Here is a 19,084-nt window from a genome sequence, read left to right as displayed (position 1 = left end):
TGTTGATTATTATTCAAAAATAGCAAGTTGCTAAGTGTTTTATTCCTCTTATACAACAGTGATTTGCCAACTACTCAAATTATAATTAAGTCAAGAACGACACATCATACTTTTGATTCATTTAGAGTTATAATTAATACTGACAAACGTCCATAATACAAGCTATTTCCTGTTATCACTTATATTCTAACAGCTATAAACAAGTCCAACTTGACAACGACGTTATCCATGACGATGTCTCCGCAACCAAGCCTAGTTTTCCTTGTTGTACATCTTGTAAATTGTAAGCCAGAAAAAAAATATTAATAACACATACATTTAAAAATAATACATTTCAAACAGGAAGGAAAACAATTTTATAAATTTGACCTTGCTCTGACCTTGACCTGTTTGAATTGACTCCAAAATCTTATCTTACCAAAACATAATGCCTTCACCTAGCAGTGGCGGAGGCATAACTACTGATCCCTGACCAGCCTCTTTTTCTCTCGGTCAAAATCAATACAACAAATAAAATGTCCAAGTAATCACAAACTGCAAAGTCCTCTGTCTTGAGGATTTTCCTGTGGCTGAGTGTTAAAGTAGTACACGTTTCCTTCCATAAATGTTAATCATCCCCTGATAACAATATCAATCATAATACATTTTTCATTGCTAAATAATAGCACAATATAAAGGTTTAGATTATGTGGAGGCATGTGAATTGGCTGTTACTATAGTAACAAGTGTATTAATATCAACCTGTGATTTGCCTTGCAGTCAGAAAATCAAGAATTCTACAGCACTGTGGCATTATCCCACACACACATACATACATTATATGGACAAAGGTTTTGTACAGGCAATTAACGGATAAAAATTTCCCCTTCACTGGAATTAAAGGGCCCAAACGTCTCCGAGCATGACAATGCTCCTGTGCAAAAAGCGAGGTCTATGAGGACATGGTTTGTCAAGGTTGGAGTGGAAGGAACTGGAGTGTCCTGCACAGAGCCCTGACCTCAACCCCACTAAACACATTTGGGATGAACTGGAACACTGACTGCACCCCAGACCTCCTCACCCACATCAGTACCTGATCTCACTAATGCTCCTGTAGCTGAAGGAGCACAAATCCCCACAGCCACGCTCTAAAATCTAGTGGAAAGCATTCCCAGAAGAGTGTAGGTTGTTCTAACAGTAAACATTTGTTAATACCCCAAGGTTTTGAAATGTAATGGGCACATATGGGTGTAATGGTCACATGGCCATATGATGTAACTGCAGAAAACAAACTTGCAAGACTGCTCTGTGTGTTTTAAAAAAAAAAAAGGTCAAAAGACTCACGCTTCTCTGTAGTACACTTCGAAACTGATGAGGCCTCTGTAATTCGGCGGTTTGTAGCGTTCCCATGTCAGCGCTATTGTGTTACTCCCAGTGCTATTGTTTATGAACTTGAGAATTTTACGTTCACCTGGAACACAAACAAAATCAAAGAAATGTGAATCCAACCGATCCGACATCAGGTTCTAAGCGATTAACAGTTACTAGTTTAAACACGTACAGTTCACACGGCCTCCGTTGTTGCGGAAATCCTCCTCCACAAACTTCTCCTTGATGCCCGTTTTCAGCCACATCTTGCGGATCTCGGACATGCACAGGTGGGGGTTCCGGCCGAAAAAGAGTTTCCCTGCATGGATGGTCAGGTTGTGCTGTGACCAGTCCCACAGAAACTGGAGGTGCTGGTTATCAAATGCTGAGAAGGCATACATGCTGCGGAAAATTATAAGGGCACTTCAGCATTTCGCTAAGGCCAGGATGAAATCAAGTAACAAAACAAAGCCCAGACATAACAGTGTTTTTGTTTAAGGTCCATCAGAATGATAAATATGGTATAGCAGTTATACATTTATACATGTTCTGCCAGAAATTCCTATAATTGTCGGATTCACATAAGATTATCTCTTCATAACACCTTGGTTGGTTTTATTAAGTGTGCAAATTAATGCATATTGAATTAGACAAAGCCTCATTTGCATAAATAAAAGAGCACTTTTAAAAAAGCTCCAATGCAAATAAATAAATAAATAAATAAATAAATAAATCAGAAATCGACTATCGAAGACTAATTGTGATGATCATTTTTTGAAAATGACAACTTTCACCACGGTAGTGTCCCCGCCTTAAACTACTGGACAGCTGCGTGAGACCGGCGTGTAAGCCAAAATGACAAAGTTTATTATATCGTATATTATTTGAAACAATTTGTTTACTATGAAAAACTTCAAAGGAAAGCAACTACTATGAAAGACGGTTCAAATATTTCAATAAGTATCAAAACACACAAACGCTTACTTATCGCAGAGCTCCTTCCCATTAATGTGGTTTAAACTCTTGAGGAAGGACAGCGAGCTCAGAGTGGGGGAATGAGAAATCTGCACACATCCCGTCACGGTCTTGATGAGGCCTAGGAAGTTCTCCAACTCAGACGCGATGTTGTCTGCGACACAGAGAAAGAACTGAGTGCCACCCAGAATCTGACCACAAGTGTCTCCTGCAGATGTGGAGCGAGTGAGCGCGTGCACGGATACTTACTGCCACGCCGGATGTTGATGCGCAGGCTGCCGTTAATAACAGTGCAGTCCTTTAGGGACTGTGCAGCGTCCACGGAGTCGATGTCTTTCCCGTCACACACCTTGTCGCACAAGCCATCACAAGCACTGCAGAACATACTGGGGGGGGGGGGGGGGGGCGGGGGAGAGAAACAGGACCTAAATCAGAGTCTGTTATGGAACAGTTTAATACATTTTAGATTTAGCTTTTGATTCAATACAATTGTACAATGTTCTTCTAGGAAGTAAAAACACTTTCAGATCGCTTTACCAGAGTGTGTGTGTGTGTGTTATGGCATCACAGTTAGTCTTGGTGTATGATTAGACCTCACTGCTGACACTTTCAAAATACTTTATAGCTGCTCAGGCTTACTCTCGTTTTGGGTCTAATTGGAACTCCCCAACAATTCTGCCACGCCCTCACTATTGACCGTAAAGCAGCGGTCCCCAAATTTTTTCCATCTGTAGAACCCATTCAGCCTAAATTATATGCCTTAAGTAAATAAATGAATTAATTTTAAAAACAAATCCATTATTTAAAATTGCATTTGACATGACATGTTTTCTATTAATAATCTGAACCCCCTGTAATGCCACCACAAACCCCCATTTGGGAAACACCCTAAATCATACTACAGCAAACTCCATGCAGGGGATGTGGACTGTACTGAAAACCTTTCGGCTGTGTCATTTGTGCCTGCTGTAAAACATGTTACAGTGCGGCCTCTGCTGTCTCTCCTAGCATACACGACGGCACAGTAGAACAGGACATCGCAGACCATGACACACTGATATGGAAGCAATTTGCAGCGGCTCTCTTCCTACATGCAGTTTGCATAGCTATCGTGATGGAACTGACCGGACTGCAGCTAAACTAAATTTCATTGCCTGTGCAATGACAATAAAATCAGTCTCATGTTGTCTTCATCTCTTGCTGTATAATGTGCATTGCCAGAGCCATATCTCCCTGCAGTTCCCGCTGAAGCTAAGCAGGGCTGAGCGTGGCCAGTACCGGGATGGGAGACCTCCTGGGTTGCTGCTGGAAGTGAGGCCAGCAGGGGGCGCTCACAATGTGGTCTGTGTGGGTCCTAATGTCCCAGTATAGTGACGGGGACGCTACAGTAAAAACAGCACCGTCTTTCGGATGAGACGTTAAACTGAGGTCCTGACTCTCTGTGGTCATTAAAAATCCCAGGACACTAATCGAGTAGGGGTGTAACCCCGGTGTCCTGGGGAAATTCCCCCATTGGCCCTTATCTATCATGGCCCCCTAATAATCCCAATCGCTGAATAGGCTACATCACTCTCTCCTCTCCACTAATAGCTGGTGTGTGGTGGGCGTTCTGGTGCACTATGGCTGCTGTCGCATCATCCAGGTGGATGCCAGTGTCTAGAAAATGTGATAAACACTTACAGCAGATTTTATGAAAAAGTCAATCATATATATACATTCATTAAAAATATCAAAAGAACAACAATTAGGGGATGTGATCTTTTTGTTTCCGTTTGGTTTTTTGCTATATACACAAAGATTTTGTAATAATATTTCCTTTCGTTTTTTACCACCAGCTTGGTGTGTTTTTAAAAGATAGATGGCGGATGAGGGCAGTTAACACTTTTCTCCGAGTGTGTTACACCGCCTGTGATGTAGCGTGAGCAGCGGTTCGCGTACACACACTGGCTTCATGTGTCTTGGAGGAAGCAGGTGTTAAGCTCTCGCTCTCACTTATTGGTAGCTGTGGCGTGATTGGGGGAGAGCAAATTACTGGGGAAGGACCCGAGATGCTTGGAGTGTGCCTGGCTCTGTCATTGTAACCATACTATGGGAAGTTGTAGCTCAGTGGTTAAGACGTTGGACTTCTCATCAGAAGGTCACTTGTTAAAATCTCAAATCATCTCCAAGCTGCCACTGAGGGGTCCTTGAGTAACCCTCAACCGCTCAGTTGTATAAATGAGATAATTATAAGGCGTTCTGCATAAGGGCGTCTGACAAAACGACAAACATAACAAATGCAACCAAACTGCAAAAGAGCACACAACGAGTTACATTTACAGATCCAAAAAAAACTACATTAGATTATATTACAATGAATACTGAATGTAAATTAGTACACTTGATTTAAACCGATTAATGCTAAATCATGACAATCTATCAAGATTGCTGTTGTAACGTTCTATTAACTTTAAATTTTCAGATCTCTTTATAGTCCTAGATGTACTCGAATCTTATCCATACATTAAATTAGCTGTTGATAGATTTTAACACCCCGGCGTGCCACAGTAAAGGTGCGACTATAGAGACGGAGCTGCAAAATGCCTCTTAACACGCTTATCGCATTACAAATATCTATTCCTGGCTTAGCGTCACTGTTTGCTCACACTACCGGTCTGGTCTATTCCTTACAAAGCTGCACTTTAGCAGGATTGGAGCTGAGCCAACCGATCTGCTGATCGTGTGGCGAATGCGTCTAGAGATGAAAATAACCGGAGACAGCGATGGACTTGGCCTCCCGTTTCATACCACTGGTTTAAAGACCAAAGGCTATGATCGTGCACCGGGCTTCGCTGCCGGCGCCAAAATCAACATGACTATAGATGTTGTGTGGGGTCTCACGTACCTCTGACTGTTTTCACGATTAAAGCCGGGTGGGCACTCCATCATGCACTCGCCCCCGTGGATGACGAAGCGCTCCGAGTAAGGCAGGTGGATCTCGGAGCACATTTCTAAGGTGATGCAGCGCCAGCCCTCGAATATGTACATGCCCGGAGGACAACGCTCCACGCAGCGGCCTTCGTGGGAGTAGTGCTGGCAGGCGGCGCAGGCCGTGGCACTGTCTGGCGATGTGCAGCTGCCCAGGCATTGAGCGTGGCAGCAATCTCCTGAATACGTACATGCCCGCTGCCCACATCGCTCCGGGCACACTAAAGAAGAAAGGAGGAGGAGGAAGATGAGAGAGAGAGAGAGAGAGAGAGAGATGATTACACTTTAACGATGATTACAACACCAAAATCCCACCGCGTTCTCCGATATAGTCTGTGTGTTCCTTGAGAGTTACAAGAGCAGCATAAAAACGAGGTGAAGATTTAAATAGACTTATAGATTTAGCTATCAAAGTGCAGCTGAAGCCACAACAAATCCACCGCAGTCATTTGAGAGGACTGTTTTGGTTTTGCCAGAGGCGCCAGTGGCATTGCGAGTGAACAGGAAAGCCAGATGTTCTCTTAAGAACCCAAGGAAAGGTGGTGCTTCTGCCATTCAAAAGGTTTAAACAGGCTTTAAGCAGCTTTCATTTCGCCCTGTATTAAAAAAAGAAATCTAAAACAGCAGCAGGAAAAGGCAGAGAAATTTCAAACATTAGAGCTACTAACTAAAACCATTTACCGTTCATCACATTTCGATCAAACCGCTTCAAAACAAAGGAACGGTTACATAACACAGGAGTTTAATACGCAGCTCACCGATCAAACAAAAAAAATATAACTACAGCAAGTCCATAAGCTCTGCTTTTGGAAGTTTATTTTGCTTCCTCTGATTATTACGGAACTATGATGGAAAGGAAAACATTAGGAAATTAAAGTAGCAGTTCAAATGTAGTTGGCAAAACGTACCTGATTTGATTTATATTTAGTCGCCAGAAATTAAAGCATCATTTCCTGAGCACTGAGACTAGTCTGTCCTTGCTAATATCACCAACTACAACGTCGTGTAGATGGATTCAGATTGGTGATACTTTCGCAGCAGAACTTTTGATTAATTTCATGTACTCACCGTTCAAGATAGATAACCAAGACTATAAAACCTAACAATGGTAAATGGTCTGCACTTATATAGCGCTGTTTTAACTTTAGTGGTTCTACAAAGTGCTTTACACTGTGTCTCATTCACCCACTCACACACCGATGGTCGAAGAGCTGCCATGCAAGGCACTAACTTGCCATTGGGAGCAACTTGGGGTTCAGCGTAGGGCTGCAACTAACGATTAGTTTCATAATCGATTAGTTGGCCGAATATGTTTTCGATTAATCGGATGGGGGCAAACTTTCAGTGCCATTTTTTCGTTTATTTAAAATAAAATCCACAAACTGAGTGTTACAAATATAAACTTCTGACTAAAATTTTACACAACTGTTTGTCCAATTATATAAGGCTGAAAAGAACCCAATACACACAGACACATGCATCTAGTCTCTGAAGCGTGTTTTCGGAACAGAAGTAACGTAACGAGTAAACGTACCCCGTACCATGCGCAGACCAGCTATGCATTGACAACGATTTCCATAATCAATTATTATTGATTTTATCGATTAGTTGTTGCAGCTCTAGTTCAGCGTCTCGCCCAAGGACACTTCGGCATGTGGAGTCACGTGTGCCGGGAATCAAACTGCCAACCCTACGATCAGTGGACAACCCGCTCTACCACCTGAGCCACAGACGCACGATGCTTATGAAGACTACTTAATCATCATAGAACAGGAAGTAGACAGTGTTCTAGAGGAAAAAGGTGTTGCAGAAGTGACTGGTGCAGTAAAGGCATTAAATTGATTTGTACAGTGTTGTATGCATATTTAATCTATTTGTAAACCCTTCGTCCTCTTTTGTAAAAAATAAATAAATAATAAACAAATAAAAACAAAAACAGTTTTTGGCCATTTTGAGCTGTAAATATCTGGTGGCAACTGTAGTAAATATAGATGAATGATGTTAACTATATACTTGTCTAAATGTTAGCTAGGTCAAACATACGCTAACAGATTTTATGCCACATTAATCAGTTTATGATTGAGGAGCTCCTCTGAACATTGCAGCGTTGGCTTGATTTTTCATTCAATTCCACGATCGCAAAATCCTGGAGGGACTGAATCATGAACTCTAAATCTGGGGGAGTGGTGGTAGTATTTTTTTGAGCGATAACTCATTGCAGTGTAGTCTGATGTTAAAACGCAGAGCTCCAACACAAAAACGTCGGCAGGTCTGAGGTTTGTGACTATTTCCAGTGTCCCTCAGCCTCATCCTTGGCCTCTTGATCTCTCTGTAATGATCAGACTCTCGGGTGCCCACATGTACAGTTCGAAACCCCTGCAGCCACAGGGAGGCAATTGTAGGTTAATAGTGGTTGCACTGCGCTGAGAAAATACTGCGTGCTGCAAGACGAAATGTTCATAAAAAAAAAAAAAAAACACATAAAACCACATCACTGCCGATCATCTGCATGCTAAACATAAGGGCTTCTCCTTGTGAGGATCTGGGTAGAGATCGGGCTCAGTCTTACACACAAATCCAGTCCACAGATTCTAGTCAGCCAGAACTACCAACCAGATCCCTCTGCTATCATTCTAAATAAGAGCGCATTGTAAAAGAGGAGAGAGAGAGAGAGAGAGAGAGAGAGAGAGAGAGAGAGAGAGAGAGAGAGAGAGAGAGAGAGGAAAAACTGATTCAGGTCAGAGCACCAGCAAGAAAAACACCAGCTTTAGCTCAGAAACGGCCTACATTTAAACGAGCTCCTGCTTCTTGCTCTTGAAGATTGTTCTCACCGTTTCCAGAGCGGGCCGGAGGCATTAGTGACACGCTGTGAGCTCAGATATCAACTCAGGTGACACCAGTACTGAAACTCCAGGAGGAGGAGGGGGGAAAAGAAAAAAGAAAAACCCCACAATGGCAAATGAGATCGTTCGACGATTGCTCACACAACACACTCCCTCTCAGTTCATGTGAACTCAGATGACCCCTGGAGGATTAAACCCAAACAAAGTGCTGCACGGAGTAAGCGTAATTCTGCTGTAATGAAGGAGCCGTTACGTGTAAATTCCCACCGGTGGAGCCACACAGCCGCTCTCTGGAATTTTCCTACTGTTAATGTACGACAGCGCAGTAATGATAAACAAGTTCTCTCCCGTATAGTGTTAGTGATGTGTGTGTGTGTGTGTGTGTGTGTGTGTGTGTGTGTGTGTGTGTGTATAAACCGAGTACATCCGCTCATGCAAAACCCGTGTGTAATTTGAATATTAAAGTCAGTGATGGCGTATGGAAATCATGGTGTACGGAGACAGGGCACTTCTGCTCATGTGTTTTGGTAAATTAAAAATTGGTTATTAAAACGCTCTGAAATCATTTTTAAATGAAGTAGTAGACCGTGATGTCTGGCAGAGAGGACACCCTGTATATCCTACAATAATAAGGAAATATTACAATACATCATTGATACTTGTGATAAATTATGATCTTCACTATACACTTTGAGAGATTATGGATATAACTTTATATATATATATATATATATATATATATATATATATATATATTTTAAATGCTGATGCACATTAAATGTTTTATCTTTTAAATTGTAAAAAGCTAAAGAATTTCCGATTTTTCCCCCCACTCCTTTTCAGCTTTAAACGTTTCTGTAAATAGAAATGTAAATTTTTTTTTTTTTAAGAGTAAAAAAAACCAAACCCCAAAACAATTAAATATAAGTATCCGGGTTTATTTGCTTTCAATTAATGCAACACTATTTTATTCGTAGTAAATCCTCCGCAAACTATCCATCGTGATGCATATACATCTCTCTGATACACGCTTGGACTCACCTCTACCTGACATTTCTTGCGTCTCGGGATAAACACAGTGAGCTGACTACAGTGGAAACGGCTATACAGGGAGACAGCGAGAGAGTAAGAACGGATGTGTGATCAAGGGTTAGAGGCTGTTAAAATGTAGATAACCTTGGGGTGAGCTCCAGCAGGCCAAACAGATCTGGGTTATAAGAAAAAAAAAAAGGGGGGGGTGGGGGGGCAAAATGGAAAGTTTCCACAGGAGATGTTTGGTAATTCTAAACAGCTTTTATATCCGAGGCAGCTGCTGATAGAAAAACATCCTCCAAAAGTGTGTAGACATGCCCCAGGTAAAAAATGTTCATGGTGTATCGGAGTTAAAGGAGGAAACAAAGAACAACTGTTACAAAACACACACACACACACGGCACTTTTTTTTTTTTTGTCAGAGGTGGAGGGGGAATTTCCACAAGGACAATTCGTAATAATATTAAGGAAAACTCCACAGTGCAGGTTCTATAATCCATCACTTCAAGCAATCAGAATTCTATAATATCACACAAATCATAACTGCATCCCTATTGTTCTATGACACACAGCTATACAATACAGGCAAAAGTTTGCGGACACATGGCCATTACACCATATCTGGTTCTTCCCTAAACTGTTGCCACAAAGTTGAACGCACACAACTGTATATCATGTTTATATGCTTTAGAATGACAATTTCCCCTTCACTGAAACTACTAAAGATATGAGATTGGCACAGCATCGGATGTTGCCGTGACAGAATTCCTGGAAAACGTCCAAATATGATAGTCATTTTGTTCAAAACAAAGACATCTGCCAGTAATACATCATGATGTTGAAATGTTTTTGCCTTGCCTGCAGAGAGCATGTTGTGTCAAAGTTTAACAAACGTGGTGGTAAAAAAAAAAAAAAACAAACACGGTCAAGTCTGCCTAAAGGTGTGGAAAAGCTTGATTTTCCTCACACACTCGATGTCTCGTTCTGCTCAGGTTGTTGGATAGATACACAGTGATAGTATCGTAGCAAAACAGACAATCGTTTCAGTTTAAAATCAGATACCGGCTGTGCTGTCAGAATGTCCACGATGCTCCTATGACGTCACATCACCATCAAAACACACACACACACACACACACACACACACACACACAGTACAGCAGCCAAAGGTTTAAAAGGTTTAAATAACCCGATAAAATACAGTTCGGCATGAACAGAGATTCGTTGGCTGAAAAGACGACGATGAAGCTCGTGTTTAAATGGTGCGAGGGTTTTTTTTTTTTTTTTACCGAGGTGATGAGAAAGAAACTGGTGTAAAACTTATGTCAGTTTAAACTTTATAGTTTGACAGTAATAATGTTTATCCAGAAGTAGATTGGGTTATGAATGTAAGGAAGACAGGACGTCTTTCGGTGGAATTGGAAACGAACCCGTGTCCAATTCCCGTGTTTTTAGAACTATACACTGTTTAATGTCTGAATCTGCATGGGCATTCACTTCAATAAAACAGACAGGTTTATTGTTGAAACACTTCTAAAGCTTACACCAATGTGCACACATTTTAGCCTCACTTACTATTGACTATGGATGAGCAATCGGACTATATGGTGGCTTAGAGGTTAGCACGTTTGCCTCGCACCTCCGGGGTTGGGGGTTCGTATCCCGTCTCCACCCTTTTGCATGGTCTCCTCATGCTTCGAGGGTTTCCTCCTTGCGCCTCGTGTCAGCAGTCCAGGCTGGTGGGGGTGGTGTAATGGTGTGGGGAATGATTGATTGGCATTAACAGGGCCAAAGTGTGCTAAGCAATCATCGCTTGAATGCCACAGCCTATTTGAGTAATGTTTCATGAACATGATGATGGGTTCAATGTTCTTCTGTGTTCTTCCAAGTCACCGGATCTGAATCCAACAGAACCCCTTGGGGATGCGGGAGTACGCGAGAGTTGCAGCACAAAACTGCACCTGAAACATCTGCACAAATTGTGTGATGCAATCATGACAACACGGACCAGAATCCCAAAGGAATGTTTCCAACATCTTGTGGAACAGATGAAACGAAGAATTGAGGCTGTTTTGAGAGCAAAAGGAAGCCCTACCCAGTATTAGCCTAGTGTTCCTGTTCAGTGAGTGCATACGGAGATATCATCAATAATTAATTCCCCAAGCGCAGGATTTTCTTATCTAAATCACAGATAATTATGTGGAATCCAGAAGCAGCAGAAAACTATGTGCATGCTTTCAGGTCCAGAAAGCTCCAGTTCTAAGCCAATATTACTAGACTGTGAGGGAAATTTACACTTGACAACAATATCTACAAAATGTCTTTAGGGCAAATTTGAGAAGTGAACATCACCAGATGTTGATGGGATCACCAGATTTGATGGGCGTTCAAAACGTTCAAACACTTCCAAACAGAGCAGCTACATTCCCGAAGCCTTCTGCCGAATCTCTTAGCATAAACTAATTCCTTCACACGCACACTTCAAACGAATGTTTGCTTTCCGCTGCGTCGGACTGTACAGTGCCGTGGAAGTGACAGCAGCTGGAAAAGCTGAAACAGTGAGCTAGAACAGCTGCAATGCTCACACCGCACAAGGCTTCACACAAACGTGCGCTGCGTTCTTTCTCTACTCCATTTGGGCTGCTCTGTGGGGGTCGTTTAAACGTGCTGTCCCAATCGTCCACGTGTCCACATTGGTCAATGCTGCTATCGTTAGAACTTTCCAACTTACTGTTATGCAAAGGTATCAAATAAAACATGCTTCAGTGATACAAGGAACAATCAGGATAGAAGATGCGCGTTGGTCAACAAAGAAGAAACATATTTCGAGAGTTTTAAAAACAATTTTATTCTGGCAAAAACCTAGTGCTGGAATAACTAGCTAACATTTAACTTGAGGTCGTTTTCACCTTTACTGTAAAGTCACGTTTACTGCGGTCCGAATCCGAGTGTGATTGTTCCGGTGCCCAGATGTTGTGGAAACTAACGGTGTCTGATCTTCGGCTAAAACACACGGGCAGGTTACTTTACTTCCTGAAGAAGTCCGGAACCGAGTACGAGTCGCGTTCACATTCTCAGGAATCGCGCCTCGGCTCCAGTGCGACCGAACGCAGATTGTATTTCAATGCTTTTGCGTTCGCTCGCAAAAACTTTTGCGTCCTTGATTCGTTGGGTTTGTTTAAACCGTACTTCCGGTTTTCCAGAAAATTAAAGTTCCCTTCAGTTCCCCCTTCAGCGCACATGTGCAAAATCACGATGTTTTCTGCTGTTGCTGTGTTGAAGGGCTGGTGTATGCTTGATCATCGCATGTGATCATTTATAGCGTTATTTTTCTTTTTAGATAAATTATTAGGTAAATTATGAAAAAAAAATGCGAGCATGCAAAATAATGCAAGAAAATGAAGAGAAAAAAAAACCCGAAAAAAACTTAACACAAGTCAACTGTCCAAGTGAAGCCTCTGACTCGTATCTGCTCACGTATAAACACTTCAGAGTTTTGAGTTGCTTCCATTTGCATTTCAATGCCTCCCTTGCTCTCATCAACATGTTCTGTCTCCATAACAACCCTGGTCCGAAAAAATAAATATATATATATATAAAATCTCCAGTGTGAAAACAACCCAAGTCATACTCTTGAGATTACAAGACAGAAAAGCAATAACGCATGTCCTCACTGGCCTCCCGCTCGGTTTGCTTCCAGACAACAGGATTCTGAAACCAGAGCGTTTACTAAACATTTAGTCAAATCTGACAGCATGCTGGAAAATATTTTCTTCAAAGCAATGTGTCACAATTTTGTTGGTGAAAATGATAACGTGATTCGTACATCTCCCCTGCACAGCTGGATGCAGAGGAATACCGGACTGGAAATCCCATTCTGGTATGATACTTTTATTAGCTAGCCCACTGGGAAAAGTAACAGTGCCAGTGTGCTGCTCAGTCCCATGTGTTAGTTGGCAGGAAATTGACTAGGTTACACTGTAATTGTTTCTGGCTAGTAAAGCATAAACGTTATTTTCTCTTGACGTGTATAATTGTGAGCTGGCTGTTTGTAGTAAGCGCTATAGTCCGTACAGGATTTCAGAGGTTTTTTTTTTTTTGTTGCGTCAAAATGCTCAATTTTGCTGCGGCTTTTTTCCCCCCTCACAAATTTTGCGACGCAACTTGGAGTGTGTCTTGTGCTTTTTTTTTTGTTGAGAAAAGCTACTTGAATTTGGCAAAATTACATTTTCATGAAATTGTTTTGCACGATCTTTGTCAGTGATGTTTGTTGGCTTTGGCTGAATACGCGTTGTGATGACATCACATGACGTGTCTTCGCCCAAATCTGGGGCAATTTTTTTTTAAATTTCAATATTGCAGAGGTTCCTTGATTTTGATTTCATTTCTATGATCGCGAAATCCTGGAGGGACTGGAGAGGCATGATAGCTTTACTCTTGGCTTGGTCAGCGTTTCCATACCTGCATGCTCCTGATTCGATGCGTGCCGCACCACCATGAAGAAAATCAAGTTTAAACATTAAGTAGTTATGCGAAAGTCATGTTTTGCAAACATGTCCTTTAGTTGCCAGGAAAAAGATCTGATCGGTCAAATCTGACAGTAAGATCCTCACATGAATTTTTGTTGTCCTGATGCACAAATCTATTCCGCTGTCCATCAGCACTCTCGCTTTCAGCCTCAGCTCGAAATCTAATCATAATTCAGCACTCGTAGAACTGAATATATATTTTAGCTAAAGCATTAATCACTACAGACTATTGAGAGTAATATGTTAGTGTAGCTTTTATAAAGCAAGCCTCGCCCACTCCCACATGCACAAAATCCCACACACACACACAGCCTACGGCATCACGGCACAAACAGTAGAGCCATGGAACACGCTCCTCGGGCCTTTTTATTTTTAGGCAACATCGTCACCTCGGCCTCACTTCCCTATTAATTCAGGAAACTCTCCAAGTTCATTTGAGGTCTTCGCAGCTCTGCTGATCTTGGCTGCCATAAAGCAGCATGTCTGAGGAAATCAGGTTGCACTTGCTGGCACGGTGTGTCCTCTGCCTCTCTTCTTCTCTCTCACCCTCCCAAAACGGAGTGCGCGTGACGAATTAAGGACAAGAAAGGCACAATATGGAGCCTGAAATGCAGAATTTTTTGAAAACTCTATTTAAGATTTCAGGATACAATAAAAGCCGATTAAATATTTTTTTTTTTTTTTTTACGGCTTGCATAACAAAATAAACTGAAACAAAAACAGCTGCGCTGACATCCTGCGTCGAGAACGAAACTGCACACTGAGGATCAAGCTCAGGTTTCCCCCGTCGTTCATCTCCTGCGGCTGGGTGTCGCTCTGGCAGCGAGAAACACGGGTCGTCGATCATCATCAACCGTATATAGCTGCGTGGAGAAATAAAGCGCTTTGTGAAGGTAGAAGAACAGTATGAGCATTAAGCGGCGGCCCGCATCAAGTCGATGGATTTTACAAACCTGGCAGAAAGCAGCTGCGGCTACTGTTAAGTAGTCTCGCTACTGGAAAACACTGCAAAACATTTCCACTGACATATTGAGGCACAGACAAAAAAAAAAAAAAAAAAAGATCAATTAGGCTTTCCTCAAAAAGAAAGCACCAAACATTTGCTACTTTGCTGAAAGTCCTGCCCACGTTTACATCACCATAACGCAGCTGTAATTAAAGCCTGACTGCTTAAAAAGCAGCAAGTAAACAAATTCAAAACAGTCCAGTGATAAGAAAAAAAAGAAGGAATGGAAAGAAAGAATAAAATGAACAGAGGAATAATAAGAACCGAAAAGGACAGAAAGATGATACATACACACTAATTTATGTATATATATATTATTATATAGTTTAGAGCCCGTGTTGTGTACGCGTGGTTCCGTGTTGTTCATGTGTTGTGTATTTGTCGTCCTGAACTCGTCTCACACTGTTGTGTATTTGTCGTCCTGCACTCGTCTCACACTGTTGTGTATTTGTCGTCCTGCACTCGTCTCACACTGTTGTGTATTTGTCGTCCTGAACTCGTCTCACACTGTTGTGTATTTGTCGTCCTGCACTCGTCTCACACTGTTGTGTATTTGTCGTCCTGCACTCGTCTCACACTGTTGTGTATTTGTCGTCCTGAACTCGTCTCACACTGTTGTGTATTTGTCGTCCTGCACTCGTCTCACACGGTTGTGTATTTGTCGTCCTGCACTCGTCTCACACGGTTGTGTATTTGCACTCTACGCAGTCTTGTGTACTGTTCTGTGTTGCACTCGGTCCTAGAGAAACCACATTTCGTTCCAATGTACACAAGCTATGTAGAGGACTCGACACACAACAAATGCACAAAGGAGGCGACTTTAAGCTTAAAATGCAGAAAATAACGTGCTTTTTAAAACAGAATCAAATAAAATTGTTTCTGCTGCATCATTTCTGAATTTTCTCGGATATCGGTCTACAGGTGTTGTAAACTGTGGAAAATTAGCCGTGACACGAGAACGCTACATCAGTCCACAGTTGATCATTTCTGTTTCTGCCACCCTAGAAGATCCAAACCAGAAGAAAAAGCGCGACCTGTAATATACGTGAAATTCTTGCTAGAACACGTGAAACGGAAAACTTACGCCACAGACTTGGTTTTTTTTTTTTTTTTTCCAGGAAATGACTTCATTACCTCAAGGAGTTTTAAAATGGCCGGTCTGATGAAAACGAGCTGCTGGCAACAAAATCTGCAGCTTTCTTTTTTAATCGCTTGCATTATGTGCATGAAGTGGATGGAAACTTGGCCGTGCTCGTTGTTGTCCTGTTGTGATGAGGGTGCAGAGGCAGCCTGGGGTGTAGACCGGGCGATTTGAGTTGTCCTGTTTGTGTGAGGAAACGCTCTGTTATAAGCTCAAGTGGCGGTGAGGGAGTCGGTCCCTGCGCAGGGTTAAAGCTCAACAATGTTCATTAGAAGGCTCTTGCACTGGTCGAAAACAGCCATTAATCATGGCCAGGTTCATGGGGATTGTTCCACTGTTACATATCGTTAGCTGTCCAGCTGTTTGTTTTTTTCCTTAAGACGACATATTTAATCATTTAAAACAACCCATTTTTGGTAACACTAACCTCTAATGCCAAATAAATAAATAAATAAATAAATAAATAAATAAATAAATAAATAAATAAATAAATAAATGTCAGCATACTAGGGGTGTAATGATACAATCCAAACAAAATTTAATTCGACTCATGATACTGAATTCATGGTTTGATATTCTCGGAATATTTTTTTTGCTGTATACAACTATAAATAAGTGTAAGTACGGTAAATAAATGTATAATAATGAATAAATTGTCTAAAAAATCTGATCAGTTGAATAAACAAAAGTCTGTGACCTGGGGAAAATCGACTGAGCCATAACGAGCTCCGGGGAAGCACCTGGGGCAGCACCGTTTCAGCTCTAAAGTCGGCTGAACTGGCGGATTTCCACTGCCTCTTTCTCAGGCAACGTAAACTACAGAGACATGAAGCTGGTGTGGTATGAAAGCTAATGAAGAACTCATTGTAACGATTAGAACATGATCATGTAACTATATAACATAAAACTTGTTGAGTCCTGGTATTGGTGCATTCTCTTCCCAAATCACATGACCGTCTATATTTTAACGCTGAGTTGCACAGTCTGGGACCTGTGGAGTTCAAACAGTGCAACCGTCTCAGATGCATAATTAATAGAATGCTGATATCACGATGTAAATTGTCATAGTGCATTGTTACATCCCTAAAGTTTATGGACAATATCACCTACACTGGAAAACCTTTCAAATCCCTCAAATGGAAAAGCTCTTTGTGGAACATCTGATACTCAGCCAATTAATGTTTTAAACAAATTTGACAAAAACGATCAAGGACTTGTCAAGAATTGCGCAGTTTGTTTCGTTTTCATCATATTCACTACGTTCTACAGATCATGACACGATCACACTGTCGTCATTCTAGCACGTGTTTCCCTCTTTACATTTAACTCCACTGTATTGTTCATTTCCATACTGTGTTTCCTATACTTGTCTTTCTTTTTCTCTTTAAACTACAGGACAGGTGTGAGTGCGAGTGTGTCCCTGGCACTGAGAGTCTGTTTGCTCTCTTCAGCCCGTGGGCTTTTGAACATTCATGATGTTCCAATAACACGGTGTGAGGTGGCCAGGACCTGGAGCTTTGGCACAACAGGCACAGCTTGGCTGGTACAGCTGTCACCTCTGATTTCCTGTCTCTGTGCTTTATGGCAGTAGAATCCACACTGACGAAGACAAGGGTGTCAACTATAACTAATAATCCATAACAAAGTGCACCTGTGCCATTTCTCCACGACAAACGGTGCTTCAGTTAGCTTGCAGGAAAAGCAGTGACTGCCCTTACCCTGCACCAAACTGTTACAGCTGTCGAGCTGCAGAATCGAATGCATCGTCATATCACTGCAAGCACCTTTTCTTGTATGTAAGCAACACTTTGCCATGAGCAAAAAAAAGAGAAGCTGAGGTCAGAGAATTGCTTTCGGATCTGGTTTATGGGCAGAGCCATGGTAGGACATGACGATGGTATTGGGGTACGGGGGGGAGTGATCTCCGACTTTAACCATGGCATGGTTGATTGTGACGGATGGGCTGGTTTGAGTATTTCAGAAACTGCTGATCTCCAGAGATTTCCACACACACCTCTACACGGTCTGGTGCGATAAATAAAAAACATCCAGTGAGCAGCAGTTCTGTGGGTGGAAACGTCTTGTAGATGTGAGAGGATGATGTCAGAGGAGAATTACCAGACTGGTTTGAGCTGACAGGAAGTCTACGGTAACTCAAATAAACACTCTTTACAACCGTGGTGAGCAGAAAAGCATCTCAGGATGCACAACATGCCAAAACTTAAGTTGGATGGGCTGCGTGATTTTTATACACGGCGCTGCTGCTACATGATTGGCTGACTGGATAACTGCATGAATAAGTATGTTCCTAATAAAATGACCAGTGAGTGTAGAGGTCATGGTTGAAGTAAAAACGGAACATTTGTCTGTTTATTTCTGGGGAAATTAGCCTACAGCATAACAGTCATACCCGGCTATGAAACGATGACAGAAGTAAAATCATTTTTCTTTTATTGTTAATAAGGGTGGTACGTGTTCACCTCGTGTGTCCGACTTCAGTCCCACAACATTCCACCCGTGTCTATTCTGCGCCACCTATAAACATCTTTCTCTAAATGAACTATAATTCAGATACACATCTCAGCAGACTCTTGATGGATAGTTGTTATGAAGCAGCACATCATTTAGATCAATTTACAGTCATTTCAGCTGTGTTGTGTGTGTGTGGAATCCTAAATGGCTCAGCAGTTGAGCAAATAGTACACTCCATAGTCTGCAGAAACCACTACTGCACTGCCTAGAGAGTAGACAAGGCTTCTGAATAAACAAACTTAAACATGAATGTTAAAGTAATGAACTGTTTTGTTCAGGCCGTACTAGACATATCGTTAGGTTATTATAATTCAGACAGTGGCTTTCTCGGTCTGAATCGTTCCTTCACAAAAATAATAAAAATCTGTTTAATATAGCTGATACAAATCATTTGAACGAGTATTTTCCATATTCGCTCGTATTCATTTCCCCTGAAGACTCCTGTATTTATATTTAACCTCACACTCAGGTTCTGATCTGTTCGAGTGCGAGTAAGTAAAAGTGGAATCAGGGTTAGGCACGGTGACGGTAAACAGCAAGCAGCTTAGACACGTCTGAATCATAAGGACTTGATCCCTGTACCAGACAGGTGTTCTGTTCCTGCATGCACAGGATGAGCACTCCCTGATTTAGGCAGTCTGCCTCGAGCCATCAGGATTAGCTGCAGTGATTAAGAGCTGGGGGTGGAAAGGTATGTCCAACCCATGCCATC

At 41.8% G+C, this 19,084-nt stretch overlaps 1 protein-coding gene across 1 annotated transcript in view; it reads right to left on the bottom strand.

Moving 5' to 3' along the window:
* The window catches only part of igf1rb (insulin-like growth factor 1b receptor), a 91,882-nt gene that overhangs the window by 26,777 nt on the left and 46,021 nt on the right, over window positions 1-19,084 (bottom strand). Inside the window, exons 3-7 of the mRNA XM_053635217.1 lie at window positions 5,207-5,510; window positions 2,572-2,708; window positions 2,332-2,476; window positions 1,541-1,749; window positions 1,324-1,450 (exon numbers count right to left, since the gene is read on the bottom strand). Coding sequence (XP_053491192.1) covers window positions 1,324-1,450; window positions 1,541-1,749; window positions 2,332-2,476; window positions 2,572-2,708; window positions 5,207-5,510 — 922 coding nt within the window. The remainder of the gene's footprint in view (window positions 1-1,323; window positions 1,451-1,540; window positions 1,750-2,331; window positions 2,477-2,571; window positions 2,709-5,206; window positions 5,511-19,084) is intronic.

Source organism: Ictalurus furcatus, chromosome 10 (assembly GCF_023375685.1).
Source record: "Ictalurus furcatus strain D&B chromosome 10, Billie_1.0, whole genome shotgun sequence".
In the NCBI taxonomy this organism is placed as follows: domain Eukaryota; kingdom Metazoa; phylum Chordata; class Actinopteri; order Siluriformes; family Ictaluridae; genus Ictalurus; species Ictalurus furcatus.
Note: the sequence above shows the minus strand (reverse complement) of the source record. Positions and strands in the feature narration are given on the sequence as shown.